We start from the raw sequence: 27,526 nt of genomic DNA, 5'->3' as shown, positions 1-27,526 counted from the left end.
AGGAAAATCCTCCACACACATGGAAAATGTATGTATTTTTGGGAAATCTGACCAGTTGTACTCTTAAGCCGGATCATTACTGGTACACTTCCTGCTGAACATCAATACTTCCTTTTCCAGGCAAAGGCACTGCTGAGGATGCAGAGAAATAGACCTAAAACCACAGACCAGTCCAGTTCTGCTTTCATTTTTATTGTAACTGACATAACAATTTCCCAAGTTGATCTGGAATCAATTCAAAAATCAGTCACATAGAAGGCACTATGATTAAATTGGGGTGTTAAGCCTCCTCCTAGCTTGTAAGTGAGAAGCTCACAGCAAAAGCTTCATAATGCGTGGTTTGAAGCCCTGCAGTCCAGGGATTCCACCACTTTGACGACGGACAGGATGTCCTGGTGGGCCTCGTCGAAGAGTTCCTTCCCGACTGCCACCTGGACTCTATCCCGCCAGGCCACCAGCTTTGGCCTCTTGGCAAACACGTCCACACCCGCCCCCACGGGCTGCCATGGTCCCCCAAGAGCACAGCACAGGGAAAACAGAAAGCAGGCTGAGTCACTTGCGCCCAGAACACGGCAGCAATCAAATAACACGTTTGTAGGTTAACTCTATACCATTTCCAATCTGTGAACTGAAATTCTATTTACAATTAGACCAAACTGACCAAAATGTTCTACAGGGGTTTTTTCCCCCAATTACCAAATTGAATTTCGTTTTCCCTGTCTGAATAGACTGAATCGAGAATGGATTCGACACCTATGCAATGTTGGTGAGCTGACCAGCGGGTGGAATGGGGATGATCAGTTGTACTCGTGTGCCTGCGTCACTGTTCCCAGTGAACTGCAGACGAGCTCAGTTGTGCAGCTCTTGCAGTGGAGTAAGAAGATTGATCAATATGGTCAATAATAAGCATGATCATAATATTATTATTATTATCCTGTGATGTCTGGGTGTTGGATATGTTGTATACTGTGTTGAACTTGACCAGCTTGTGCAGACATGAGCCACTAGGGGGAGCCACTGGTGCTGAGCGAGGGAGGGACGATCCCTCCAAGTCAAACCCCGCCCTGGGCAGCACTACAGCCAATTATGAAGGGCCCTGTAGGTCATGCTGACCAATGAGAACTGTCGCATCATGATTTCAGATTGTGCACACACTCCACTGCTGCTTTATCATTTTTCTGTTGTCATTTAATTAAAAAAGATATATATTTTCACATTTTGCTGCATTTTTACCTGCATGATGTCCACGATGGCCACCAAGTCTGCGAGGGAGATGTGCTCTCCGGCGATGAAGGGTCTGTCCTGAAGAAACTTCTCCTCCAGCATCTTCAGCGACCCCTCAAGGTCCTCAAGGGCTGAATCCATCTTCTCCTTAGGCACCTCCTTCCCCAGGGCCTTCGGGATCATAAGCTGGAGACGGAAAGCGTGGGTCACAGCCCCATTGGCCGCATTGATCGACTGACAATCGACTCATTTTAATTACCGACTAATTTACCTTGAACCAGAAGACCTTCGAGGTGTGCATTCGCAGTTGTGTGTGGTGCCAGAACAGATACTCGTTAACCTGGGCACGGGTCTGCAGATCAGCGGGGTACCAGTGATCCGGGGTGCGGAACTTTTCTGCCATGTAGAGGAGGATGGCCACACTGATGAACAGGACACACAAGGGGGTAGAGGGTCAGCTTGAGGTGGTCAGGACAGAGGAAAGGGAGTCTCCTGGTCTGGGCTCAGTTTGTTTACTCTTGCAATGGGAGCTGGAAGCAAATCTAAAGCCGCACCCACAGTCAGCTACCATGTGTGATAATAAGTGGTGTTTAATCCTAAATCCCAACCACAACCCTCCAGTACTTTGTGGTGTACAGTAGTGATGCACTTTCTGCTTTGAAAATTCCTCTCTCACCATGTGTGCTGATGAGAATGAGTGAATCATTGAACACACACAATTTATATTTACAAACAATATATGTAGTTAGTCTTCTACTCTATGAATCAGCTATTACTTTATTTACTTTTACATGTGGTTCTGACATATCAATCTTATCAAACACTGATATCAGCTCTCCTCTGTATCAATCCGCCTGTTGCGGTTTTTCCTGATTCCCCACCTCTCGGCCAGAGTGAAGTCCCCATCGCGGATGGCCGGCACTTGGCGCATAATGTTAATCTTCCCAAACTCCTCAGCATGTTGCCCCCCTACAAGAAAAGGGACGGTCCAACATTTTACCAAAAGATTGAGATGTAGGTGAGTAGCAACGAAGCATTGACAAATTATAAAACCTGACCCCCACCGCCCCGCCCCTGCCCTTTCCTGAAAGCAACCAGAGCACGCAGTTTAGATACGAGGTGAATCAAGGCAAAAGTGCAGCCACCTGTACTTTGTGCAGGTAAAGCCCAGTTCATGCATGCCTCGACGAAATTCATTAAAATCCACCCAATTCATGTCCAAGAGCTACCCCTTGGGCTTTGTATTCCAAATGTTATATTGAACTAATATACATAGCTAATCTCATTTTTTCATTGTTGCTATAAAAATAAATAATAATAATTTTAAAAAGTTGTGCTTTAATGAGTTTTAAAACAAAAACAACAAAATGAAATCAATCAAATCACATAGCTCCAGAAAAACCACGCACTAGCTATCAACACAACTTTAAAAAGCTGCTCTGAACAATGTTGTATTATCTTGCAGACTGCACTTGCCCGGGGCACTGTGATTCACCCGGAATTACCATACAGACGCTTAATTTTACAGAAAATAATCGACATTTCCATAAACAAGTTGCCACGACAAAGTAAACTTCTGTGAGAAGTGTTCAGGCGTCATTTCAATCTCCTGGCACAGTTATGTTGCCAAATAAGTCCCGTAACACAGTAAACAGTTCAGAGTCCGACACTTTTCGCTTATCTCTTAACTCGATTCAGATCCTCATCATTAACTTAATATACACAGCTGCACACATTCTTACTGTGCCCTACCTTCACCAAGCGAGATGTTTTTGAATTCGAATGGGATGTTGTTTTTCTTCGCAAAGATGAACACCGGACGACAGGTTGGTGAAAATAGATCGAGGTAAATTTCAAGTGTCATTTTCTAAGCACGGCGCAGACCGATGGTGCTTTCAGACGCTGCTTGGGACGAATGCGACGAGAACTGGAGAGAGGGCTTGTACGTGCAAAAACAGTCGCTCCCCAAAAACGGTCGATGAAGCCAATCGACTACAACCACATTAATTATCAGTTCACCAACCACTACAGACGACAACAGTGCTACTCAACTCCACTTCCTGCGGGCCGCAGTGTCTGCAGGCATTTGCTTCAATCGTATCCCACTAGAGTTTTACATTCCATTACATTCCATTATTGGAATTTAGCGGACGCTCTTATCCAGAGCGAAAGTGCATCTCAAAAATCCAGTATCTCAAAATATTATATTTTAGATAAAATATTAGAATATTACAAAAGACCAATCAAAGGATTTATAATACAGAAATGTCAACCTTCTGAAAAGTATGTTCATTTATGCACTCAGTACATGGTTGGGCAATCATGGGGAAGACTGCTGACTTGACAGTTGTCCCGAAGACACTCTTGACACCCTCCACAAGGAGGGTAAGCCACAGAAGGTAATTGCTGAAAAGGCTGGCTGTTCGCAGAGTGCTGTATCAAAGCATATTCATGGGAAGTTGACTGGAAGGGAAAAGTGTGGTAAGAAAAGGTGCACAAGCAACAGGGATGACCGCAGCCTTGAGAGGATTGTCAAGCAAAGCCAATGTAATATTCTATTAAAATGATATGGACGGATACAAAGTGCATAAAGCAGGGGTGCACAACTCCGGTCCTCGAGGGCCGGTCTGCATACTGGTTTTTGTTCCAACCGATTGCCTTGTTTGTAATTTGCTGACAGCTCTATAAATTACCCTGGCTCAAGCCTGTAGTTGAGTACAGTAAAATCATTAGGATAAACTTGCAGTCTGCAGCTATAGCCAGTACTCTTACACATGTCAGATAAGATATGATTGAGCCAATTAAGTAATTAAGACCAGAAGTTGGCCCAAAATCCTGAAACGGTTTAGCCGTTGTTGTGCACCCCTGGCATAAAGAAATCACAATGGCTAAAAGCCTTGCCACCAACAAAATCAAACAGCAGCGGTGTACAAAAAATGAATCCTGTACATTCCTGATTTAATATCATTTAGCTACTACATTGAGCAGAGGTGTCAAACTCCAGTCCTGGAGGGCCACAGTGTCTGCAGGTATTTGTGGTTTCCTTTCAATCAGCAGCCAATTATGACCTTGAGAACAAGGTGTGTGGACTCTTTAGCCAATGAAAGACTTTGAAATGTATCTCTCGTGCTGAAACATACCAAAAACCAGCAGACACTGTGGCCCTCCAGGACTGAAGTTCGACACCCCTGACATGGAGTATAAGGAATAAATCTATACTCTCATCAATTGTTATCCTACTGTTTATTTCTAATGTGACAAGTGTATGGATGATAATGCAAATGAGACCTCTGGTTGAGGAACAGGCTGAATCAAACAATGAGAGGCAGTCCAATGATGGAGGGGGTCATGGGGAGCAGCTCCAAAGAAACAGTATAGTACAGGGTAGGCCTCTGTTTAAGTGAGCTGATGGTAAAGTACTTGTTTCCACTTTACCCCCTGCTGTTTTGTAACTGCCGTTTTGTTCCACAAGAAGGAAAATCCTCCACACACATGGAAAATGTATGTATTTTTGGGAAATCTGACCAGTTGTACTCTTAAGCCGGATCATTACTGGTACACTTCCTGCTCAACATCAATACTTCCTTTTCCAGGCAAAGGCACTGCTGAGGATGCAGAGAAATACACATAAAACCACAGACCAGTCCAGTTCTGCTTTCATTTTTATTGTAACTGACATAACAATTTCCCAAGTTGATCTGGAATCAATTAAAAAATCAGTCACATAGAAGGCACTATGATTAAATTGGGGTTTTAAGCCTCCTCCTAGCTTGTAAGTGAGAAGCTCACAGCAAAAGCTTCATAATGCGTGGTTTGAAGCCCTGCAGCTTGCTGGAGTCCAGGGATTCCACCACTTTGACGACGGACAGGATGTCCTGGTGGGCCTCGTCGAAGAGTTCCTTCCCGACTGCCACCTGGACTCTATCCCGCCAGGCCACCAGCTTTGGCCTCTTGGCAAACACGTCCACACCCGCCCCCACGGGCTGCCATGGTCCCCCAAGAGCACAGCACAGGGAAAACAGAAAGCAGGCTGAGTCACTTGCGCCCAGAACACGGCAGCAATCAAATAACACGTTTGTAGGTTAACTCTATACCATTTCCAATCTGTGAACTGAAATTCTATTTACAATTAGACCAAACTGACCAAAATGTTCTACAGGGGTTTTTTCCCCCAATTACCAAATTGAATTTCGTTTTCCCTGTCTGAATAGACTGAATCGAGAATGGATTCGACACCTATGCAATGTTGGTGAGCTGACCAGCGGGTGGAATGGGGATGATCAGTTGTACTCGTGTGCCTGCGTCACTGTTCCCAGTGAACTGCAGACGAGCTCAGTTGTGCAGCTCTTGCAGTGGAGTAAGAAGATTGATCAATATGGTCAATAATAAGCATGATCATAATATTATTATTATTATCCTGTGATGTCTGGGTGTTGGATATGTTGTATACTGTGTTGAACTTGACCAGCTAGTGCAGACATGAGCCACTAGGGGGAGCCACTGGTGCTGAGCGAGGGAGGGACGATCCCTCCAAGTCAAACCCCGCCCTGGGCAGCACTACAGCCAATTATGAAGGGCCCTGTAGGTCATGCTGACCAATGAGAACTGTCGCATCATGATTTCAGATTGTGCACACACTCCACTGCTGCTTTATCATTTTTCTGTTGTCATTTAATTAAAAAAGATATATATTTTCACATTTTGCTGCATTTTCACCTGCATGATGTCCACGATGGCCACCAAGTCTGCGAGGGAGATGTGCTCTCCGGCGATGAAGGGTCTGTCATGAAGAAACTTCTCCTCCAGCATCTTCAGCGACCCCTCAAGGTCCTCAAGGGCTGAATCCATCTTCTCCTTGGGCACCTCCTTCCCCAGGGCCTTCGGGATCATAAGCTGGAGACGGAAAGCGTGGGTCACAGCCCCATTGGCCGCATTGATCGACTGACAATCGACTCATTTTAATTACCGACTAATTTACCTTGAACCAGAAGACCTTCGAGGTGTGCATTCGCAGTTGTGTGTGGTGCCAAGACAGATACTCGTTAACCCGGGCACGGGTCTGCAGATCAGCGGGGTACCAGTGATCCGGGGTGCGGAACTTTTCTGCCATGTAGAGGAGGATGGCCACACTGATGAACAGGACACACAAGGGGGTAGAGGGTCAGCTTGAGGTGGTCAGGACAGAGGAAAGGGAGTCTCCTGGTCTGGGCTCAGTTTGTTTACTCTTGCAATGGGAGCTGGAAGCAAATCTAAAGCCGCACCCACAGTCAGCTACCATGTGTGATAATAAGTGGTGTTTAATCCTAAATCCCAACCACAACCCTCCAGTACTTTGTGGTGTACAATAGTGATGCACTTTCTGCTTTGAAAATTCCTCTCTCACCATGTGTGCTGATGAGAATGAGTGAATCATTGAACACACACAATTTATATTTACAAACAATATATGTAGTTAGTCTTCTACTCTATGAATCAGCTATTACTTTATTTACTTTTACATGTGGTTCTGACATATCAATCTTATCAAACACTGATATCAGCTCTCCTCTGTATCAATCCGCCTGTTGCGGTTTTTCCTGATTCCCCACCTCTCGGCCAGAGTGAAGTCCCCATCGCGGATGGCCGGCACTTGGCGCATAATGTTAATCTTCCCAAACTCCTCAGCATGTTGCCCCCCTACAAGAAAAGGGACGGTCCAACATTTTACCAAAAGATTGAGATGTAGGTGAGTAGCAACGAAGCATTGACAAATTATAAAACCTGACCCCCACCGCCCCGCCCCTGCCCTTTCCTGAAAGCAACCAGAGCACGCAGTTTAGATACGAGGTGAATCAAGGCAAAAGTGCAGCCACCTGTACTTTGTGCAGGTAAAGCCCAGTTCATGCATGCCTCGACGAAATTCATTAAAATCCACCCAATTCATGTCCAAGAGCTACCCCTTGGGCTTTGTATTCCAAATGTTATATTGAACTAATATACATAGCTAATCTCATTTTTTCATTGTTGCTATAAAAATAAATAATAATAATTTTAAAAAGTTGTGCTTTAATGAGTTTTAAAACAAAAACAACAAAATGAAATCAATCAAATCACATAGCTCCAGAAAAACCACGCACTAGCTATCAACACAACTTTAAAAAGCTGCTCTGAACAATGTTGTATTATCTTGCAGACTGCACTTGCCCGGGGCACTGTGATTCACCCGGAATTACCATACAGACGCTTAATTTTACAGAAAATAATCGACATTTCCATAAACAAGTTGCCACGACAAAGTAAACTTCTGTGAGAAGTGTTCAGGCGTCATTTCAATCTCCTGGCACAGTTATGTTGCCAAATAAGTCCCGTAACACAGTAAACAGTTCAGAGTCCGACACTTTTCGCTTATCTCTTAACTCGATTCAGATCCTCATCATTAACTTAATATACACAGCTGCACACATTCTTACTGTGCCCTACCTTCACCAAGCGAGATGTTTTTGAATTCGAATGGGATGTTGTTTTTCTTCGCAAAGATGAACACCGGACGACAGGTTGGTGAAAATAGATCGAGGTAAATTTCAAGTGTCATTTTCTAAGCACGGCGCAGACCGATGGTGCTTTCAGACGCTGCTTGGGACGAATGCGACGAGAACTGGAGAGAGGGCTTGTACGTGCAAAAACAGTCGCTCCCCAAAAACGGTCGATGAAGCCAATCGACTACAACCACATTAATTATCAGTTCACCAACCACTACAGACGACAACAGTGCTACTCAACTCCACTTCCTGCGGGCCGCAGTGTCTGCAGGCATTTGCTTCAATCGTATCCCACTAGAGTTTTACATTCCATTACATTCCATTATTGGAATTTAGCGGACGCTCTTATCCAGAGCGAAAGTGCATCTCAAAAATCCAGTATCTCAAAATATTATATTTTAGATAAAATATTAGAATATTACAAAAGACCAATCAAAGGATTTATAATACAGAAATGTCAACCTTCTGAAAAGTATGTTCATTTATGCACTCAGTACATGGTTGGGCAATCATGGGGAAGACTGCTGACTTGACAGTTGTCCCGAAGACACTCTTGACACCCTCCACAAGGAGGGTAAGCCACAGAAGGTAATTGCTGAAAAGGCTGGCTGTTCGCAGAGTGCTGTATCAAAGCATATTCATGGGAAGTTGACTGGAAGGGAAAAGTGTGGTAAGAAAAGGTGCACAAGCAACAGGGATGACCGCAGCCTTGAGAGGATTGTCAAGCAAAGCCAATGTAATATTCTATTAAAATGATATGGACGGATACAAAGTGCATAAAGCAGGGGTGCACAACTCCGGTCCTCGAGGGCCGGTCTGCATACTGGTTTTTGTTCCACCCGATTGCCTTGTTTGTAATTTGCTGACAGCTCTATAAATTACCCTGGCTCAAGCCTGTAGTTGAGTACAGTAAAATCATTAGGATAAACTTGCAGTCTGCAGCTATAACCAGTACTCTTACACATGTCAGATAAGATATGATTGAGCCAATTAAGTAATTAAGACCAGAAGTTGGCCCAAAATCCTGAAACGGTTTGGCCGTTGTTGTGCACCCCTGGCATAAAGAAATCACAATGGCTAAAAGCCTTGCCACCAACAAAATCAAACAGCAGCGGTGTACAAAAAATGAATCCTGTACATTCCTGATTTAATATCATTTAGCTACTACATTGAGCAGAGGTGTCAAACTCCAGTCCTGGAGGGCCACAGTGTCTGCAGGTATTTGTGGTTTCCTTTCAATCAGCAGCCAATTATGACCTTGAGAACAAGGTGTGTGGACTCTTTAGCCAATGAAAGACTTTGAAATGTATCTCTCGTGCTGAAACATACCAAAAACCAGCAGACACTGTGGCCCTCCAGGACTGAAGTTCGACACCCCTGACATGGAGTATAAGGAATAAATCTATACTCTCACCAATTGTTATCCTACTGTTTATTTCTAATGTGACAAGTGTATGGATGATAATGCAAATGAGACCTCTGGCTGAGGAACAGGCTGAATCAAACAATGAGAGGCAGTCCAATGATGGAGGGGGTCATGGGGAGCAGCTCCAAAGAAACAGTATAGTACAGGGTAGGCCTATGTTTAAGTGAGCTGATGGTAAAGTACTTGTTTCCACTTTACCCCCTGCTGTTTTGTAACTGCCGTTTTGTTCCACAAGAAGGAAAATCCTCCACACACATGGAAAATGTATGTATTTTTGGGAAATCTGACCAGTTGTACTCTTAAGCCGGATCATTACTGGTACACTTCCTGCTCAACATCAATACTTCCTTTTCCAGGCAAAGGTACTGCTGAGGATGCAGAGAAATACACATAGTAAAACCACAGACCTAAGTCCAGTTCTGCTTTCCTTTTTATTGTAACTGACATAACAATTCCCCAAGTTGATCTGGAATCAATTCAAAAATCAGTCACATAGAAGGCACTATGATTAAATTCGGGTTTTAACCCTCCTCCTAGCTTGTAAGTGAGAAGCTCACAGCAAAAGCTTCATAATGTGTGGTTTGAAGCCCTGCAGCTTGCTGGAGTCCAGGGATTCCACCACTTCGACGACGGACAGGATGTCCTGGTGGGCCTCGTCGAAGAGTTCCTTCCCGACTGCCGCCTGGACTCTATCCCGCCAGGCCACCAGCTTTGGCCTCTTGGCAAACACGTCCACACCCGCCCCCACGGGCTGCCATGGTCCCCCAAGAGCACAGCACAGGGAAAACAGAAAGCAGGCTGAGTCACTGGGGCCCAGAACACGGCAGCAATCAAACAACACGTTTGTAGGTTAACTCTATACCATTTCCAATCTGTGAACTGAAATTCTATTTACAATTAGACCAAACTCACCAAAATGTTCTACATGGGTTTTTTCCCCCAATTACCAAATTGAATTTCGTTTTCCCTGTCTGAATAGACTGAATCGAGAATGGATTCGACACCTATGCAATGTTGGTGAGCTGACCAGCAGGTGGAATGGGGATGATCAGTTGTACTCGTGTGCCTGCGTCACTGTTCCCAGTGAACTGCAGACAAGCTCAGTTGTGCAGCTCTTGCAGTGGAGTAAGAAGATTGATCAATATGGTCAATAATAAGCATGATCATTACATTATTATTATTATTATTATCCTGTGATGTCTGGGTGTTGGATATGTTGTATACTGTGTTGAACTTGACCAGCTTGTGCAGACATGAGCCACTAGGGGGAGCCACTGGTGCTGAGCGAGGGAGGGACGATCCCTCCAAGTGAAACCCTGCCCTGGGCAGCACTACAGCCAATTATGAAGGGCCATGTAGGTCATGCTGACCAATGAGAACTGTCGCATCATGACTTCAGATTGTGCACACACTCCACTGCTGCTTTATCATTTTTCTGTTGTCATTTAATTGAAAAATATATATATTTTCACATTTTGCTGCATTTTTACCTGCATGATCTCCACGATGCCCACCAAGTCTGCGAGGGAGATGTGCTCTCCGGCGATGAAGGGTTTGTCCTGAAGAAACTTTTCCTCCAGCATCTTCAGCGACCCCTCAAGGTCCTCAAGGGCTGAATCCATCTTCTCCTTGGGCACCTCCTTCCCCAGGGTCTTCGGGATCAGAAGCTGGAGACGGAAAGCGTGGGTCACAGCCCCATTGGCCGCATCGATCGACTGACAATCGACTCATTTTAATTACCGACTAATTTACCTTGAACCAGAAGACCTTCGAGGTGTGCATTCGCAGTTGTGTGTGGTGCCAAGACAGATACTCGTTAACCTGTGCACGGGTCTGCAGATCGCGGGGGTACCAGTGATCGGGGGTGCGGAACTTTTCTGCCATGTAGAGGAGGATGGCCACACTGATGAACAGGACACACAAGGGGGTAGAGGGTCAGATTGAGGGGGTCAGGACAGAGGAAAGGGAGTCTCCTGGTCTGGGCTCAGTTTGTTTACTCTTGCAATGGGAGCTGGAAGCAAATCTAAAGCCGCACCCACAGTCAGCTACCATGTGTGATAATAAGTGGTGTTTACTCCTAAATCCCAACCACAAACCTCCAGTACTTTGTGGTGTACAGTAGTGATGCACTTTCTGCTTTGAAAATTCCTCTCTCACCATGTGTGCTGATGAGAATGAGTGAATCATTGAACACACACAATTTATATTTACAAACAATATATGTAGTTAGTCTTCTACTCTATGAATCAGTTATTACTTTATTTACTTTTACATGTGGTTCTGACATATCAATCTTATCAAACACTGATATCAGCTCTCCTCTGTATCAATCCGCCTGTTGCGGTTTTTCCTGATTCCCCACCTCTCGGCCAGAGTGAAGTCCCCATCGCGGATGGCAGGCAATTTGCGCATCATGTTAATCTTCCCAAACTCCTCAGCATATTGCCCCCCTACAAGAAAAGGGACGGTCCAACATTTTACCAAAAGATTGAGGTGTCGGTGAGGAGCAACGAAGCATTGACAAATGATAAAACCTGACCCCAACCGCCCCGCCCCTGCCCTTTTCTGAAAGCAACCAGAGCACGCAGTTTAGATACGAGGTGAATCAAGGCAAAAGGGCAGCCACCTGTACTTTGTGCAGGTAAAGCCCAGTTCATGCATGCCTCAACGATATTCATTAAAATCCAACCGATTCATGTCCAAGAGCTACCCCTTGGGCTTTGTATTCCAAATGTTATACTGAACTAATATACATAGCTAATCTCATTTTTTCATTGTTGCTATAAAAATAAATAATAATAATTTTAAAAAGTTGTGCTTTAATGAGTTTTAAAACAAAAACAACAAAATGAAATCAATCAAATCACATAGCTCCAGAAAAACCACGCACTAGCTATCAACACAACTTTAAAAAGCTGCTCTGAACAGTGTTGTATTATCTTGCAGACTGCACTTGCCCGGGGCACTGTGATTCACCCGAAATTACCATACAGACGCTTAATTTAACAGAAAATAATCGACATTTCCATAAACAAGTTGCCACGACAAAGTAAACTTCTGTGAGAAGTGTTCAGGCGTCATTTCAATCTCCTGACACAGTTATGTTGCCAAATAAGTCCCGTAACACAGTAAACAGTTCAGAGTCCGACACTCTTCGCTTATCTAACTCGATTCAGATCCTCATCATTAACTTAATATACACAGCTACACACATTCTTACTGTGCCCTACCTTCAAAAAGCGAGATTTTTTTGAATTCGGATGGGATGTTGTTTTTCTTCGCAAAGATGAACACCGGACGACAGGTTGGTGAAAATAGATCGAGGTAAATTTCAAATGTCATTTTCTAAGCACGGCGCAGACCGATGGTGCTTTCAGACGCTGCTTGGGACGAATGCGACGAGAACTGGAGAGAGGGCTTGTACGTGCAAAAACAGTCGCTCCCCAAAAACGGTCGATGAAGCCAATCGACTACAACCACATACATTTTCAGTTTACCAACCACTACAGACGACAACAGTGCTACTCAACTCCACTTCCTGCGGGCCGCAGTGTCTGCAGGCATTTGCTTCAATCGTATCCCACTAGAGTTTTACATTCCATTACATTCCATTATTGGAATTTAGCGGACGCTCTTATCCAGAGCGAAAGTGCATCTCAAAAATCCAGTATCTCAAAATATTATATATTAGATAAAATATTAGAATATTACAAAAGACCAATCAAAGGATTTATAATACAGAAATGTCAACCTTCTGAAAAGTATGTTCATTTATGCACTCAGTACATGGTTGGGCAATCATGGGGAAGACTGCTGACTTGACAGTTGTCCCGAAGACACTCTTGACACCCTCCACAAGGAGGGTAAGCCACAGAAGGTAATTGCTGAAAAGGCTGGCTGTTCACAGAGTGCTGTATCAAAGCATTTCATAGGAAGTTGACTGGAAGGGAAAAGTGTGGTAAGAAAAGGTGCACAAGCAACAGGGATGACAGCAGCCTTGAGAGGATTGTCAAGCAAAGCCAATGTAATATTCTAATAAAACGATATGGACGGATACAAAGTGCATAAAGCAGGGGTGCACAACTCCGGTCCTCGAGGGCCGGTCTGCATACTGGTTTTTGTTCCAACCGATTGCCTTGTTTGTAATTTGCTCTATAAATTACCCTGGCTCAAGCCTGTACTTGAGTACAGTAAAATCATTAGGATACACTTGCAGTCTGAGGCTATAGCCAGTACTCTTACACATGTCAGATAAGATATGATTGAGCCAATTAAGTAATTAAGAGCAGATGTTGGCCCAAAATCCTGAAATGGTTCGGCCGTTGTTGTGCACCCCTGGCATAAAGAAATCACAATGGCTAAAAGCATTGCCACCAACAAACTCAAACAGCAGCGTTGTCCAAAAAATGAATCCTGTACATTCCTGATTTAATATCATTTAGCTACTACATTGAGAAGAGGTGTCAAACTCCAGTCCTGGAGGGCCACAGTGTCTGCAGGTATTTGTGGTTTCCTTTCAATCAGCAGCCAATTATGAACTTGAGAACAAGGTGTGTGGACTCTTTAGCCAATGAAAGACTTTGAAATGTATCTCTCGTGCTGAAACATACCAAAAACCAGCAGACAATGTGGCCCTCCAGGACTGAAGATTGACACCCCTGACATGGAGTATAAGGAATAAATCTATACTCTCATCAATTGTTATCCTACTGTTTATTTCTAATGTGACAAGTGTATGGATGATAATGCAAATGAGACCTCTGGCTGAGGAACAGGCTGAATCAAACAATGAGAGGCAGTCCAATGATGGAGGGGGTCATGGGGAACAGCTCCAAAGAAACAGTATAGTACAGGGTAGGCCTATGTGTAAGTGAGCTGATGGTAAAGTACTTGTTTCCACTTTACCCCCTGCTGTTTTGTAACTGCCGTTTTGTTCCACAAGAAGGAAAATCCTCCACACACATGGAAAATTTATGTATTTTTGGGAAATCTGACCAGTTGTACTCTTAAGCCGGATCATTACTGGTACACTTCCTGCTCAACATCAATACTTCCTTTTCCAGGCAAAGGTACTGCTGAGGATGCAGAGAAATACACATAGTAAAACCACAGACCTAAGTCCAGTTCTGCTTTCCTTTTTATTGTAACTGACATAACAATTCCCCAAGTTGATCTGGAATCAATTCAAAAATCAGTCACATAGAAGGCACTATGATTAAATTCGGGTTTTAACCCTCCTCCTAGCTTGTAAGTGAGAAGCTCACAGCAAAAGCTTCATAATGCGTGGTTTGAAGCCCTGCAGCTTGCTGGAGTCCAGGGATTCCACCACTTCGACGACGGACAGGATGTCCTGGTGGGCCTCGTCGAAGAGTTCCTTCCCGACTGCCGCCTGGACTCTATCCCGCCAGGCCACCAGCTTTGGCCTCTTGGCAAACACGTCCACACCCGCCCCCACGGGCTGCCATGGTCCCCCAAGAGCACAGCACAGGGGAAACAGAAAGCAGGCTGAGTCACTGGGGCCCAGAACACGGCAGCAATCAAACAACACGTTTGTAGGTTAACTCTATACCCTTTCCAATCTGTGAACTGAAATTCTATTTACAATTAGACCAAACTGACCAAAATGTTCTACATGGGTTTTTTCCCCCAATTACCAAATTGAATTTCGTTTTCCCTGTCTGAATAGACTGAAACGAGAATGGATTCGACACCTATGCAATGTTGGTGAGCTGACCAGCGGGTGGAATGGGGATGATCAGTTGTACTCGTGTGCCTGCGTCACTGTTCCCAGTGAACTGCAGACAAGCTCAGTTGTGCAGCTCTTGCAGTGGAGTAAGAAGATTGATCAATATGGTCAATAATAAGCATGATCATTACATTATTATTATTATTATTATCCTGTGATGTCTGGGTGTTGGATATGTTGTATACTGTGTTGAACTTGACCAGCTTGTGCAGACATGAGCCACTAGGGGGAGCCACTGGTGCTGAGCGAGGGAGGGACGATCCCTCCAAGTGAAACCCTGCCCTGGGCAGCACTACAGCCAATTATGAAGGGCCATGTAGGTCATGCTGACCAATGAGAACTGTCGCATCATGACTTCAGATTGTGCACACACTCCACTGCTGCTTTATCATTTTTCTGTTGTCATTTAATTGAAAAATATATATATTTTCACATTTTGCTGCATTTTTACCTGCATGATGTCCACGATGCCCACCAAGTCTGCGAAGGAGATGTGCTCTCCGGCGATGAAGGGTTTGTCCTGAAGAAACTTCTCCTCCAGCATCTTCAGCGACCCCTCAAGGTCCTCAAGGGCTGAATCCATCTTCTCCTTGGGCACCTCCTTTCCCAGGGCCTTCGGGATCATAAGCTGGAGACGGAAAGCGTGGGTCACAGCCCCATTGGCCGCATCGATCGACTGACAATCGACTCATTTTAATTATCGACTAATTTACCTTGAACCAGAAGACCTTCGAGGTGTGCATTCGCAGTTGTGTGTGGTGCCAAGACAGATACTCGTTAACCCGGGCGCGGGTCTGCAGATCAGCGGGGTACCAGTGATCGGGGGTGCAGAACTTTTCTGCCAATTAGAGGAGGATGGCCACACTGATGAACAGGACACACAAGGGGGTAGAGGGTCAGATTGAGGGGGTCAGGACAGAGGAAAGGGAGTCTCCTGGTCTGGGCTCAGTTTGTTTACTCTTGCAATGGGAGCTGGAAGCAAATCTAAAGCCGCACCCACAGTCAGCTACCATGTGTGATAATAAGTGGTGTTTAATCCTAAATCCCAACCACAAACCTCCAGTACTTTGTGGTGTACAGTAGTGATGCACTTTCTGCTTTGAAAATTCCTCTCTTACCATGTGTGCTGATGAGAATGAGTGAATCATTGAACACACACAATTTATATTTACAAACAATATATGTAGTTAGTCTTCTACTCTATGAATCAGCTATTACTTTATTTACTTTTACATGTGGTTCTGACATATCAATCTTATCAAACACTGATATCAGCTCTCCTCTGTATCAATCCGCCTGTTGCGGTTTTTCCTGATTCCCCACCTCTCGGCCAGAGTGAAGTCCCCATCGCGGATGGCAGGCAATTTGCGCATCATGTTAATCTTCCCAAACTCCTCAGCATATTGCCCCCCTACAAGAAAAGGGACGGTCCAACATTTTACCAAAAGATTGAGGTGTCGGTGAGGAGCAACGAAGCATTGACAAATGATAAAACCTGACCCCAACCGCCCCGCCCCTGCCCTTTTCTGAAAGCAACCAGAGCACGCAGTTTAGATACGAGGTGAATCAAGGCAAAAGGGCAGCCACCTGTACTTTGTGCAGGTAAAGCCCAGTTCATGCATGCCTCAACGATATTCATTAAAATCCAACCGATTCATGTCCAAGAGCTACCCCTTGGGCTTTGTATTCCAAATGTTATACTGAACTAATATACATAGCTAATCTCATTTTTTCATTGTTGCTATAAAAATAAATAATAATAATTTTAAAAAGTTGTGCTTTAATGAGTTTTAAAACAAAAACAACAAAATGAAATCAATCAAATCACATAGCTCCAGAAAAACCACGCACTAGCTATCAACACAACTTTAAAAAGCTGCTCTGAACAGTGTTGTATTATCTTGCAGACTGCACTTGCCCGGGGCACTGTGATTCACCCGAAATTACCATACAGACGCTTAATTTAACAGAAAATAATCGACATTTCCATAAACAAGTTGCCACGACAAAGTAAACTTCTGTGAGAAGTGTTCAGGCGTCATTTCAATCTCCTGACACAGTTATGTTGCCAAATAAGTCCAGTAACACAGTAAACAGTTCAGAGTCCGACACTCTTCGCTTATCTAACTCGATTCAGATCCTCATCATTAACTTAATATACACAGCTACACACATTCTTACTGTGCCCTACCTTCAAAAAGCGAGATTTTTTTGAATTCGGATGGGATGTTGTTTTTCTTCGCAAAGATGAACACCGGACGACAGGTTGGTGAAAATAGATCGAGGTAAATTTCAAATGTCATTTTCTAAGCACGGCGCAGACCGATGGTGCTTTCAGACGCTGCTTGGGACGAATGCGACGAGAACTGGAGAGAGGGCTTGTACGTGCAAAAACAGTCGCTCCCCAAAAACGGTCGATGAAGCCAATCGACTACAACCACATACATTTTCAGTTTACCAACCACTACAGACGACAACAGTGCTACTCAACTCCACTTCCTGCGGGCCGCAGTGTCTGCAGGCATTTGCTTCAATCGTATCCCACTAGAGTTTTACATTCCATTACATTCCATTATTGGAATTTAGCGGACGCTCTTATCCAGAGCGAAAGTGCATCTCAAAAATCCAGTATCTCAAAATATTATATATTAGATAAAATATTAGAATATTACAAAAGACCAATCAAAGGATTTATAATACAGAAATGTCAACCTTCTGAAAAGTATGTTCATTTATGCACTCAGTACATGGTTGGGCAATCATGGGGAAGACTGCTGACTTGACAGTTGTCCCGAAGACACTCTTGACACCCTCCACAAGGAGGGTAAGCCACAGAAGGTAATTGCTGAAAAGGCTGGCTGTTCACAGAGTGCTGTATCAAAGCATTTCATAGGAAGTTGACTGGAAGGGAAAAGTGTGGTAAGAAAAGGTGCACAAGCAACAGGGATGACAGCAGCCTTGAGAGGATTGTCAAGCAAAGCCAATGTAATATTCTAATAAAACGATATGGACGGATACAAAGTGCATAAAGCAGGGGTGCACAACTCCGGTCCTCGAGGGCCGGTCTGCATACTGGTTTTTGTTCCAACCGATTGCCTTGTTTGTAATTTGCTCTATAAATTACCCTGGCTCAAGCCTGTACTTGAGTACAGTAAAATCATTAGGATACACTTGCAGTCTGAGGCTATAGCCAGTACTCTTACACATGTCAGATAAGATATGATTGAGCCAATTAAGTAATTAAGAGCAGATGTTGGCCCAAAATCCTGAAATGGTTCGGCCGTTGTTGTGCACCCCTGGCATAAAGAAATCACAATGGCTAAAAGCATTGCCACCAACAAACTCAAACAGCAGCGTTGTCCAAAAAATGAATCCTGTACATTCCTGATTTAATATCATTTAGCTACTACATTGAGAAGAGGTGTCAAACTCCAGTCCTGGAGGGCCACAGTGTCTGCAGGTATTTGTGGTTTCCTTTCAATCAGCAGCCAATTATGAACTTGAGAACAAGGTGTGTGGACTCTTTAGCCAATGAAAGACTTTGAAATGTATCTCTCGTGCTGAAACATACCAAAAACCAGCAGACAATGTGGCCCTCCAGGACTGAAGATTGACACCCCTGACATGGAGTATAAGGAATAAATCTATACTCTCATCAATTGTTATCCTACTGTTTATTTCTAATGTGACAAGTGTATGGATGATAATGCAAATGAGACCTCTGGCTGAGGAACAGGCTGAATCAAACAATGAGAGGCAGTCCAATGATGGAGGGGGTCATGGGGAACAGCTCCAAAGAAACAGTATAGTACAGGGTAGGCCTATGTGTAAGTGAGCTGATGGTAAAGTACTTGTTTCCACTTTACCCCCTGCTGTTTTGTAACTGCCGTTTTGTTCCACAAGAAGGAAAATCCTCCACACACATGGAAAATTTATGTATTTTTGGGAAATCTGACCAGTTGTACTCTTAAGCCGGATCATTACTGGTACACTTCCTGCTCAACATCAATACTTCCTTTTCCAGGCAAAGGTACTGCTGAGGATGCAGAGAAATACACATAGTAAAACCACAGACCTAAGTCCAGTTCTGCTTTCCTTTTTATTGTAACTGACATAACAATTCCCCAAGTTGATCTGGAATCAATTCAAAAATCAGTCACATAGAAGGCACTATGATTAAATTCGGGTTTTAACCCTCCTCCTAGCTTGTAAGTGAGAAGCTCACAGCAAAAGCTTCATAATGCGTGGTTTGAAGCCCTGCAGCTTGCTGGAGTCCAGGGATTCCACCACTTCGACGACGGACAGGATGTCCTGGTGGGCCTCGTCGAAGAGTTCCTTCCCGACTGCCGCCTGGACTCTATCCCGCCAGGCCACCAGCTTTGGCCTCTTGGCAAACACGTCCACACCCGCCCCCACGGGCTGCCATGGTCCCCCAAGAGCACAGCACAGGGGAAACAGAAAGCAGGCTGAGTCACTGGGGCCCAGAACACGGCAGCAATCAAACAACACGTTTGTAGGTTAACTCTATACCCTTTCCAATCTGTGAACTGAAATTCTATTTACAATTAGACCAAACTGACCAAAATGTTCTACATGGGTTTTTTCCCCCAATTACCAAATTGAATTTCGTTTTCCCTGTCTGAATAGACTGAAACGAGAATGGATTCGACACCTATGCAATGTTGGTGAGCTGACCAGCGGGTGGAATGGGGATGATCAGTTGTACTCGTGTGCCTGCGTCACTGTTCCCAGTGAACTGCAGACAAGCTCAGTTGTGCAGCTCTTGCAGTGGAGTAAGAAGATTGATCAATATGGTCAATAATAAGCATGATCATTACATTATTATTATTATTATTATCCTGTGATGTCTGGGTGTTGGATATGTTGTATACTGTGTTGAACTTGACCAGCTTGTGCAGACATGAGCCACTAGGGGGAGCCACTGGTGCTGAGCGAGGGAGGGACGATCCCTCCAAGTGAAACCCTGCCCTGGGCAGCACTACAGCCAATTATGAAGGGCCATGTAGGTCATGCTGACCAATGAGAACTGTCGCATCATGACTTCAGATTGTGCACACACTCCACTGCTGCTTTATCATTTTTCTGTTGTCATTTAATTGAAAAATATATATATTTTCACATTTTGCTGCATTTTTACCTGCATGATGTCCACGATGCCCACCAAGTCTGCGAAGGAGATGTGCTCTCCGGCGATGAAGGGTTTGTCCTGAAGAAACTTCTCCTCCAGCATCTTCAGCGACCCCTCAAGGTCCTCAAGGGCTGAATCCATCTTCTCCTTGGGCACCTCCTTTCCCAGGGCCTTCGGGATCATAAGCTGGAGACGGAAAGCGTGGGTCACAGCCCCATTGGCCGCATCGATCGACTGACAATCGACTCATTTTAATTATCGACTAATTTACCTTGAACCAGAAGACCTTCGAGGTGTGCATTCGCAGTTGTGTGTGGTGCCAAGACAGATACTCGTTAACCCGGGCGCGGGTCTGCAGATCAGCGGGGTACCAGTGATCGGGGGTGCAGAACTTTTCTGCCAATTAGAGGAGGATGGCCACACTGATGAACAGGACACACAAGGGGGTAGAGGGTCAGATTGAGGGGGTCAGGACAGAGGAAAGGGAGTCTCCTGGTCTGGGCTCAGTTTGTTTACTCTTGCAATGGGAGCTGGAAGCAAATCTAAAGCCGCACCCACAGTCAGCTACCATGTGTGATAATAAGTGGTGTTTAATCCTAAATCCCAACCACAAACCTCCAGTACTTTGTGGTGTACAGTAGTGATGCACTTTCTGCTTTGAAAATTCCTCTCTTACCATGTGTGCTGATGAGAATGAGTGAATCATTGAACACACACAATTTATATTTACAAACAATATATGTAGTTAGTCTTCTACTCTATGAATCAGCTATTACTTTATTTACTTTTACATGTGGTTCTGACATATCAATCTTATCAAACACTGATATCAGCTCTCCTCTGTATCAATCCGCCTGTTGCGGTTTTTCCTGATTCCCCACCTCTCGGCCAGAGTGAAGTCCCCATCGCGGATGGCAGGCACTTTGCGCATCATGTTAATCTTCCCAAACTCCTCAGCATGTTGCCCCCCTACAAGAAAAGGAACGGTCCAACATTTTACCAAAAGATTGAGGTGTAGGTGAGGAGCAACGAAGCATTGACAAATGATAAAACCTGACCCCCACCGCCCCGCCCCTGCCCTTTTCTGAAAGCAACCAGAGCACGCAGTTTAGATACGAGGTGAATCAAGGCAAAAGGGCAGCCACCTGTACTTTGTGCAGGTAAAGCCCAGTTCATGCATGCCTCAACGAAATTCATTAAAATCCAACCAATTCATGTCCAAGAGCTACCCCTTGGGCTTTGTATTCCAAATGTTAAACTGAACTAATATACATAGCTAATCTCATTTTTTCATTGTTGCTATAAAAATAAATAATAATAATAATAATTTTAAAAAGTTGTGCTTTAATGAGTTTTAAAACAAAAACAACAAAATGAAATCAATCAAATCACATAGCTCCAGAAAAACCACGCACTAGCTATCAACACAACTTTAAAAAGCTGCTCTGAACAATGTTGTATTATCTTGCAGACTGCACTTGCCCGGGGCACTGTGATTCACCCGGAATTACCATACAGACGCTTAATTTTACAGAAAATAATCGACATTTCCATAAACAAGTTGCCACGACAAAGTAAACTTCTGTGAGAAGTGTTCAGGCGTCATTTCAATCTCCTGGCACAGTTATGTTGCCAAATAAGTCCCGTAACACAGTAAACAGTTCAGAGTCCGACACTTTTCGCTTATCTCTTAACTCGATTCAGATCCTCATCATTAACTTAATATACACAGCTGCACACATTCTTACTGTGCCCTACCTTCACCAAGCGAGATGTTTTTGAATTCGAATGGGATGTTGTTTTTCTTCGCAAAGATGAACACCGAACGACAGGTTGGTGAAAATAGATCGAGGTAAATTTCAAGTGTCATTTTCTAAGCACGGCGCAGACCGATGGTGCTTTCAGACGCTGCTTGGGACGAATGCGACGAGAACTGGAGAGAGGGCTTGTACGTGCAAAAACAGTCGCTCCCCAAAAACGGTCGATGAAGCCAATCGACTACAACCACATTAATTATCAGTTCACCAACCACTACAGACGACAACAGTGCTACTCAACTCCACTTCCTGCGGGCCGCAGTGTCTGCAGGCATTTGCTTCAATCGTATCCCACTAGAGTTTTACATTCCATTATTGGAATTTAGCGGACGCTCTTATCCAGAGCGAAAGTGCATCTCAAAAATCCAGTATCTCAAAATATTATATTTTAGATAAAATATTAGAATATTACAAAAGACCAATCAAAGGATTTATAATACAGAAATGTCAACCTTCTGAAAAGTATGTTCATTTATGCACTCAGTACATGGTTGGGCAATCATGGGGAAGACTGCTGACTTGACAGTTGTCCCGAAGACACTCTTGACACCCTCCACAAGGAGGGTAAGCCACAGAAGGTAATTGCTGAAAAGGCTGGCTGTTCGCAGAGTGCTGTATCAAAGCATATTCATGGGAAGTTGACTGGAAGGGAAAAGTGTGGTAAGAAAAGGTGCACAAGCAACAGGGATGACCGCAGCCTTGAGAGGATTGTCAAGCAAAGCCAATGTAATATTCTATTAAAATGATATGGACGGATACAAAGTGCATAAAGCAGGGGTGCACAACTCCGGTCCTCGAGGGCCGGTCTGCATACTGGTTTTTGTTCCAACCGATTGCCTTGTTTGTAATTTGCTGACAGCTCTATAAATTACCCTGGCTCAAGCCTGTACTTGAGTACAGTAAAATCATTAGGATAAACTTGCAGTCTGCAGCTATAGCCAGTACTCTTACACATGTCAGATAAGATATGATTGAGCCAATTAAGTAATTAAGACCAGAAGTTGGCCCAAAATCCTGAAATGGTTTGGCCGTTGTTGTGCACCCCTGGCATAAAGAAATCACAATGGCTAAAAGCATTGCCACCAACAAAATCAAACAGCAGCGGTGTACAAAAAATGAATCCTGTACATTCCTGATTTAATATCATTTAGCTACTACATTGAGCAGAGGTGTCAAACTCCAGTCCTGGAGGGCTACAGTGTCTGCAGGTATTTGTGGTTTCCTTTCAATCAGCAGCCAATTATGACCTTGAGAACAAGGTGTGTGGACTCTTTAGCCAATGAAAGACTTTGAAATGTATCTCTCGTGCTGAAACATACCAAAAACCAGCAGACACTGTGGCCCTCCAGGACTGAAGTTCGACACCCCTGACATGGAGTATAAGGAATAAATCTATACTCTCATCAATTGTTATCCTACTGTTTATTTCTAATGTGACAAGTGTATGGATGATAATGCAAATGAGACCTCTGGCTGAGGAACAGGCTGAATCAAACAATGAGAGGCAGTCCAATGATGGAGGGGGTCATGGGGAGCAGCTCCAAAGAAACAGTATAGTACAGGGTAGGCCTATGTGTAAGTGAGCTGATGGTAAAGTACTTGTTTCCACTTTACCCCCTGCTGTTTTGTAACTGCCGTTTTGTTCCACAAGAAGGAAAATCCTCCACACACATGGAAAATTTATGTATTTTTGGGAAATCTGACCAGTTGTACTCTTAAGCCGGATCATTACTGGTACACTTCCTGCTCAACATCAATACTTCCTTTTCCAGGCAAAGGTACTGCTGAGGATGCAGAGAAATACACATAGTAAAACCACAGACCGAAGTCCAGTTCTGCTTTCCTTTTTATTGTAACTGACATAACAATTCCCCAAGTTGATCTGGAATCAATTAAAAAATCAGTCACATAGAAGGCACTATGATTAAATTCGGGTTTTAACCCTCCTCCTAGCTTGTAAGTGAGAAGCTCACAGCAAAAGCTTCATAATGTGTGGTTTGAAGCCCTGCAGCTTGCTGGAGTCCAGGGATTCCACCACTTCGACGACGGACAGGATGTCCTGGTGGGCCTCGTCGAAGAGTTCCTTCCCGACTGCCGCCTGGACTCTATCCCGCCAGGCCACCAGCTTTGGCCTCTTGGCAAACACGTCCACACCCGCCCCCACGGGCTGCCATGGTCCCCCAAGAGCACAGCACAGGGAAAACAGAAAGCAGGCTGAGTCACTGGGGCCCAGAACACGGCAGCAATCAAATAACACGTTTGTAGGTTAACTCTATACCATTTCCAATCTGTGAACTGAAATTCTATTTACAATTAGACCAAACTCACCAAAATGTTCTACAGGGGTTTTTTCCCCCAATTACCAAATTGAATTTCGTTTTCCCTGTCTGAATAGACTGAATCGAGAATGGATTCGACACCTATGCAATGTTGGTGAGCTGACCAGCAGGTGGAATGGGGATGATCAGTTGTACTCGTGTGCCTGCGTCACTGTTCCCAGTGAACTGCAGACAAGCTCAGTTGTGCAGCTCTTGCAGTGGAGTAAGAAGATTGATCAATATGGTCAATAATAAGCATGATCATTACATTATTATTATTATTATTATCCTGTGATGTCTGGGTGTTGGATATGTTGTATACTGTGTTGAACTTGACCAGCTTGTGCAGACATGAGCCACTAGGGGGAGCCACTGGTGCTGAGCGAGGGAGGGACGATCCCTCCAAGTGAAACCCTGCCCTGGGCAGCACTACAGCCAATTATGAAGGGCCATGTAGGTCATGCTGACCAATGAGAACTGTCGCATCATGACTTCAGATTGTGCACACACTCCACTGCTGCTTTATCATTTTTCTGTTGTCATTTAATTGAAAAATATATATATTTTCACATTTTGCTGCATTTTTACCTGCATGATCTCCACGATGCCCACCAAGTCTGCGAGGGAGATGTGCTCTCCGGCGATGAAGGGTTTGTCCTGAAGAAACTTTTCCTCCAGCATCTTCAGCGACCCCTCAAGGTCCTCAAGGGCTGAATCCATCTTCTCCTTGGGCACCTCCTTCCCCAGGGTCTTCGGGATCAGAAGCTGGAGACGGAAAGCGTGGGTCACAGCCCCATTGGCCGCATCGATCGACTGACAATCGACTCATTTTAATTACCGACTAATTTACCTTGAACCAGAAGACCTTCGAGGTGTGCATTCGCAGTTGTGTGTGGTGCCAAGACAGATACTCGTTAACCTGTGCACGGGTCTGCAGATCGCGGGGGTACCAGTGATCGGGGGTGCGGAACTTTTCTGCCATGTAGAGGAGGATGGCCACACTGATGAACAGGACACACAAGGGGGTAGAGGGTCAGATTGAGGTGGTCAGGACAGAGGAAAGGGAGTCTCCTGGTCTGGGCTCAGTTTGTTTACTCTTGCAATGGGAGCTGGAAGCAAATCTAAAGCCGCACCCACAGTCAGCTACCATGTGTGATAATAAGTGGTGTTTAATCCTAAATCCCAACCACAAACCTCCAGTACTTTGTGGTGTGCAGTAGTGATGCACTTTCTGCTTTGAAAATTCCTCTCTCACCATGTGTGCTGATGAGAATGAGTGAATCATTGAACACACACAATTTATATTTACAAACAATATATGTAGTTAGTCTTCTACTCTATGAATCAGTTATTACTTTATTTACTTTTACATGTGGTTCTGACATATCAATCTTATCAAACACTGGTATCAGCTCTCCTCTGTATCAATCCGCCTGTTGCGGTTTTTCCTGATTCCCCACCTCTCGGCCAGAGTGAAGTCCCCATCGCGGATGGCAGGCAATTTGCGCATCATGTTAATCTTCCCAAACTCCTCAGCATATTGCCCCCCTACAAGAAAAGGGACGGTCCAACATTTTACCAAAAGATTGAGGTGTCGGTGAGGAGCAACGAAGCATTGACAAATGATAAAACCTGACCCCAACCGCCCCGCCCCTGCCCTTTCCTGAAAGCAACCAGAGCACGCAGTTTAGATACGAGGTGAATCAAGGCAAAAGGGCAGCCACCTGTACTTTGTGCAGGTAAAGCCCAGTTCATGCATGCCTCAACGATATTCATTAAAATCCAACCGATTCATGTCCAAGAGCTACCCCTTGGGCTTTGTATTCCAAATGTTATACTGAACTAATATACATAGCTAATCTCATTTTTTCATTGTTGCTATAAAAATAAATAATAATAATTTTAAAAAGTTGTGCTTTAATGAGTTTTAAAACAAAAACAACAAAATGAAATCAATCAAATCACATAGCTCCAGAAAAACCACGCACTAGCTATCAACACAACTTTAAAAAGCTGCTCTGAACAGTGTTGTATTATCTTGCAGACTGCACTTGCCCGGGGCACTGTGATTCACCCGGAATTACCATACAGACGCTTAATTTAACAGAAAATAATCGACATTTCCATAAACAAGTTGCCACGACAAAGTAAACTTCTGTGAGAAGTGTTCAGGCGTCATTTCAATCTCCTGACACAGTTATGTTGCCAAATAAGTCCCGTAACACAGTAAACAGTTCAGAGTCCGACACTCTTCGCTTATCTAACTCGATTCAGATCCTCATCATTAACTTAATATACACAGCTACACACATTCTTACTGTGCCCTACCTTCAAAAAGCGAGATTTTTTTGAATTCGGATGGGATGTTGTTTTTCTTCGCAAAGATGAACACCGGACGACAGGTTGGTGAAAATAGATCGAGGTAAATTTCAAATGTCATTTTCTAAGCACGGCGCAGACCGATGGTGCTTTCAGACGCTGCTTGGGACGAATGCGACGAGAACTGGAGAGAGGGCTTGTACGTGCAAAAACAGTCGCTCCCCAAAAACGGTCGATGAAGCCAATCACATAAATTTTCAGTTTACCAACCACTACAGACGACAACAGTGCTACTCAACTCCACTTCCTGCGGGCCGCAGTGTCTGCAGGCATTTGCTTCAATCGTATCCCACTAGAGTTTTACATTCCATTACATTCCATTATTGGAATTTAGCGGACGCTCTTATCTAGAGCGAAAGTGCATCTCAAAAATCCAGTATCTCAAAATATTATATATTAGATAAAATATTAGAATATTACAAAAGACCAATCAAAGGATTTATAATACAGAAATGTCAACCTTCTGAAAAGTATGTTCATTTATGCACTCAGTACATGGTTGGGCAATCATGGGGAAGACTGCTGACTTGACAGTTGTCCCGAAGACACTCTTGACACCCTCCACAAGGAGGGTAAGCCACAGAAGGTAATTGCTGAAAAGGCTGGCTGTTCACAGAGTGCTGTATCAAAGCATATTCATGGGAAGTTGACTGGAAGGGAAAAGTGTGGTAAGAAAAGGTGCACAAGCAACAGGGATGACAGCAGCCTTGAGAGGATTGTCAAGCAAAGCCAATGTAATATTCTAATAAAACGATATGGACGGATACAAAGTGCATAAAGCAGGGGTGCACAACTCCGGTCCTCGAGGGCCGGTCTGCATACTGGTTTTTGTTCCAACCGATTGCCTTGTTTGTAATTTGCTCTATAAATTACCCTGGCTCAAGCCTGTACTTGAGTACAGTAAAATCATTAGGATACACTTGCAGTCTGAGGCTATAGCCAGTACTCT

General features: G+C 44.2%; 4 protein-coding genes and 2 pseudogenes across 4 annotated transcripts; all 6 read right to left on the bottom strand.

The window, feature by feature from the left end:
• Positions 1 to 312: 312 nt before the first annotated feature.
• Positions 313 to 3,343, bottom strand: LOC133142259 (glutathione S-transferase theta-3-like). The gene is given in 6 exon segments (XM_061263365.1): positions 313 to 353; positions 356 to 500; positions 1,234 to 1,410; positions 1,496 to 1,646; positions 2,106 to 2,193; positions 2,977 to 3,343. Coding segments are annotated over 6 exon segments (714 nt in total). The 5' UTR covers positions 3,089 to 3,343.
• A 1,530-nt stretch (positions 3,344 to 4,873) lies between these two features.
• LOC133142213 (glutathione S-transferase theta-3-like) lies at positions 4,874 to 8,042 on the bottom strand. The gene is made up of 5 exons (XM_061263289.1): positions 7,684 to 8,042; positions 6,813 to 6,900; positions 6,203 to 6,353; positions 5,941 to 6,117; positions 4,874 to 5,207 (listed from the first exon to the last, which is right to left on the bottom strand). The coding sequence occupies exons 1-5, from the start codon at positions 7,793 to 7,795 to the stop codon at positions 5,010 to 5,012; spliced, it is 726 nt and encodes a 241-aa protein (XP_061119273.1). The 5' UTR covers positions 7,796 to 8,042; the 3' UTR covers positions 4,874 to 5,009.
• A 1,614-nt stretch (positions 8,043 to 9,656) lies between these two features.
• On the bottom strand, positions 9,657 to 12,724 carry LOC133142193 (glutathione S-transferase theta-3-like). The gene is made up of 5 exons (XM_061263261.1): positions 12,399 to 12,724; positions 11,531 to 11,618; positions 10,921 to 11,071; positions 10,659 to 10,835; positions 9,657 to 9,919 (listed from the first exon to the last, which is right to left on the bottom strand). The coding sequence occupies exons 1-5, from the start codon at positions 12,508 to 12,510 to the stop codon at positions 9,722 to 9,724; spliced, it is 726 nt and encodes a 241-aa protein (XP_061119245.1). The 5' UTR covers positions 12,511 to 12,724; the 3' UTR covers positions 9,657 to 9,721.
• A 1,644-nt stretch (positions 12,725 to 14,368) lies between these two features.
• LOC133142266 (glutathione S-transferase theta-3-like) lies at positions 14,369 to 17,431 on the bottom strand (annotated as a pseudogene).
• A 1,644-nt stretch (positions 17,432 to 19,075) lies between these two features.
• On the bottom strand, positions 19,076 to 22,169 carry LOC133141919 (glutathione S-transferase theta-1-like; annotated as a pseudogene).
• Positions 22,170 to 23,789: 1,620 nt separating this feature from the next.
• LOC133141917 (glutathione S-transferase theta-3-like) lies at positions 23,790 to 26,753 on the bottom strand. Its single transcript, XM_061262745.1, has 5 exons — positions 26,527 to 26,753; positions 25,659 to 25,746; positions 25,049 to 25,199; positions 24,787 to 24,963; positions 23,790 to 24,047 (listed from the first exon to the last, which is right to left on the bottom strand). Exons 1-5 carry the CDS (start codon positions 26,636 to 26,638, stop codon positions 23,850 to 23,852), a joined length of 726 nt encoding a protein of 241 aa, XP_061118729.1. The 5' UTR covers positions 26,639 to 26,753; the 3' UTR covers positions 23,790 to 23,849.
• Between the last annotated feature and the right edge of the window lie 773 nt (positions 26,754 to 27,526).

The sequence above is a fragment of the Conger conger genome, chromosome 12 (genome assembly GCF_963514075.1).
Source record: "Conger conger chromosome 12, fConCon1.1, whole genome shotgun sequence".
Taxonomy (NCBI): domain Eukaryota; kingdom Metazoa; phylum Chordata; class Actinopteri; order Anguilliformes; family Congridae; genus Conger; species Conger conger.
The sequence above is the reverse complement of the archived record's forward strand: the minus strand, read 5'-3'. Positions and strand labels throughout refer to the sequence as shown.

What these genes read in the sequence shown, in the direction of transcription:
- LOC133142213 (XM_061263289.1), bottom strand. Translation starts at nt 7,795, where the DNA reads ATGACACTTGAAATTTACCTCGATCTATTTTCACCAACCTGTCGTCCG. An exon ending in AAACATCTCGCTTGGTGAAG is followed by an intron (nt 6,901 to 7,683) that starts GTAGGGCACAGT and finishes CTTTTCTTGTAG; the next exon opens with GGGGGCAACATGCTGAGGAG. An exon ending in CGAAGGTCTTCTGGTTCAAG is followed by an intron (nt 6,118 to 6,202) that starts GTAAATTAGTCG and finishes TTCCGTCTCCAG; the next exon opens with CTTATGATCCCGAAGGCCCT.
- LOC133142193 (XM_061263261.1), bottom strand. Translation starts at nt 12,510, where the DNA reads ATGACATTTGAAATTTACCTCGATCTATTTTCACCAACCTGTCGTCCG. An exon ending in AAAAATCTCGCTTTTTGAAG is followed by an intron (nt 11,619 to 12,398) that starts GTAGGGCACAGT and finishes CTTTTCTTGTAG; the next exon opens with GGGGGCAATATGCTGAGGAG. An exon ending in GACTTCACTCTGGCCGAGAG is followed by an intron (nt 11,072 to 11,530) that starts GTGGGGAATCAG and finishes CCTGTTCATCAG; the next exon opens with TGTGGCCATCCTCCTCTACA.
- LOC133141917 (XM_061262745.1), bottom strand. Translation starts at nt 26,638, where the DNA reads ATGACATTTGAAATTTACCTCGATCTATTTTCACCAACCTGTCGTCCG. An exon ending in AAAAATCTCGCTTTTTGAAG is followed by an intron (nt 25,747 to 26,526) that starts GTAGGGCACAGT and finishes CTTTTCTTGTAG; the next exon opens with GGGGGCAATATGCTGAGGAG. An exon ending in CGAAGGTCTTCTGGTTCAAG is followed by an intron (nt 24,964 to 25,048) that starts GTAAATTAGTCG and finishes TTCCGTCTCCAG; the next exon opens with CTTCTGATCCCGAAGACCCT.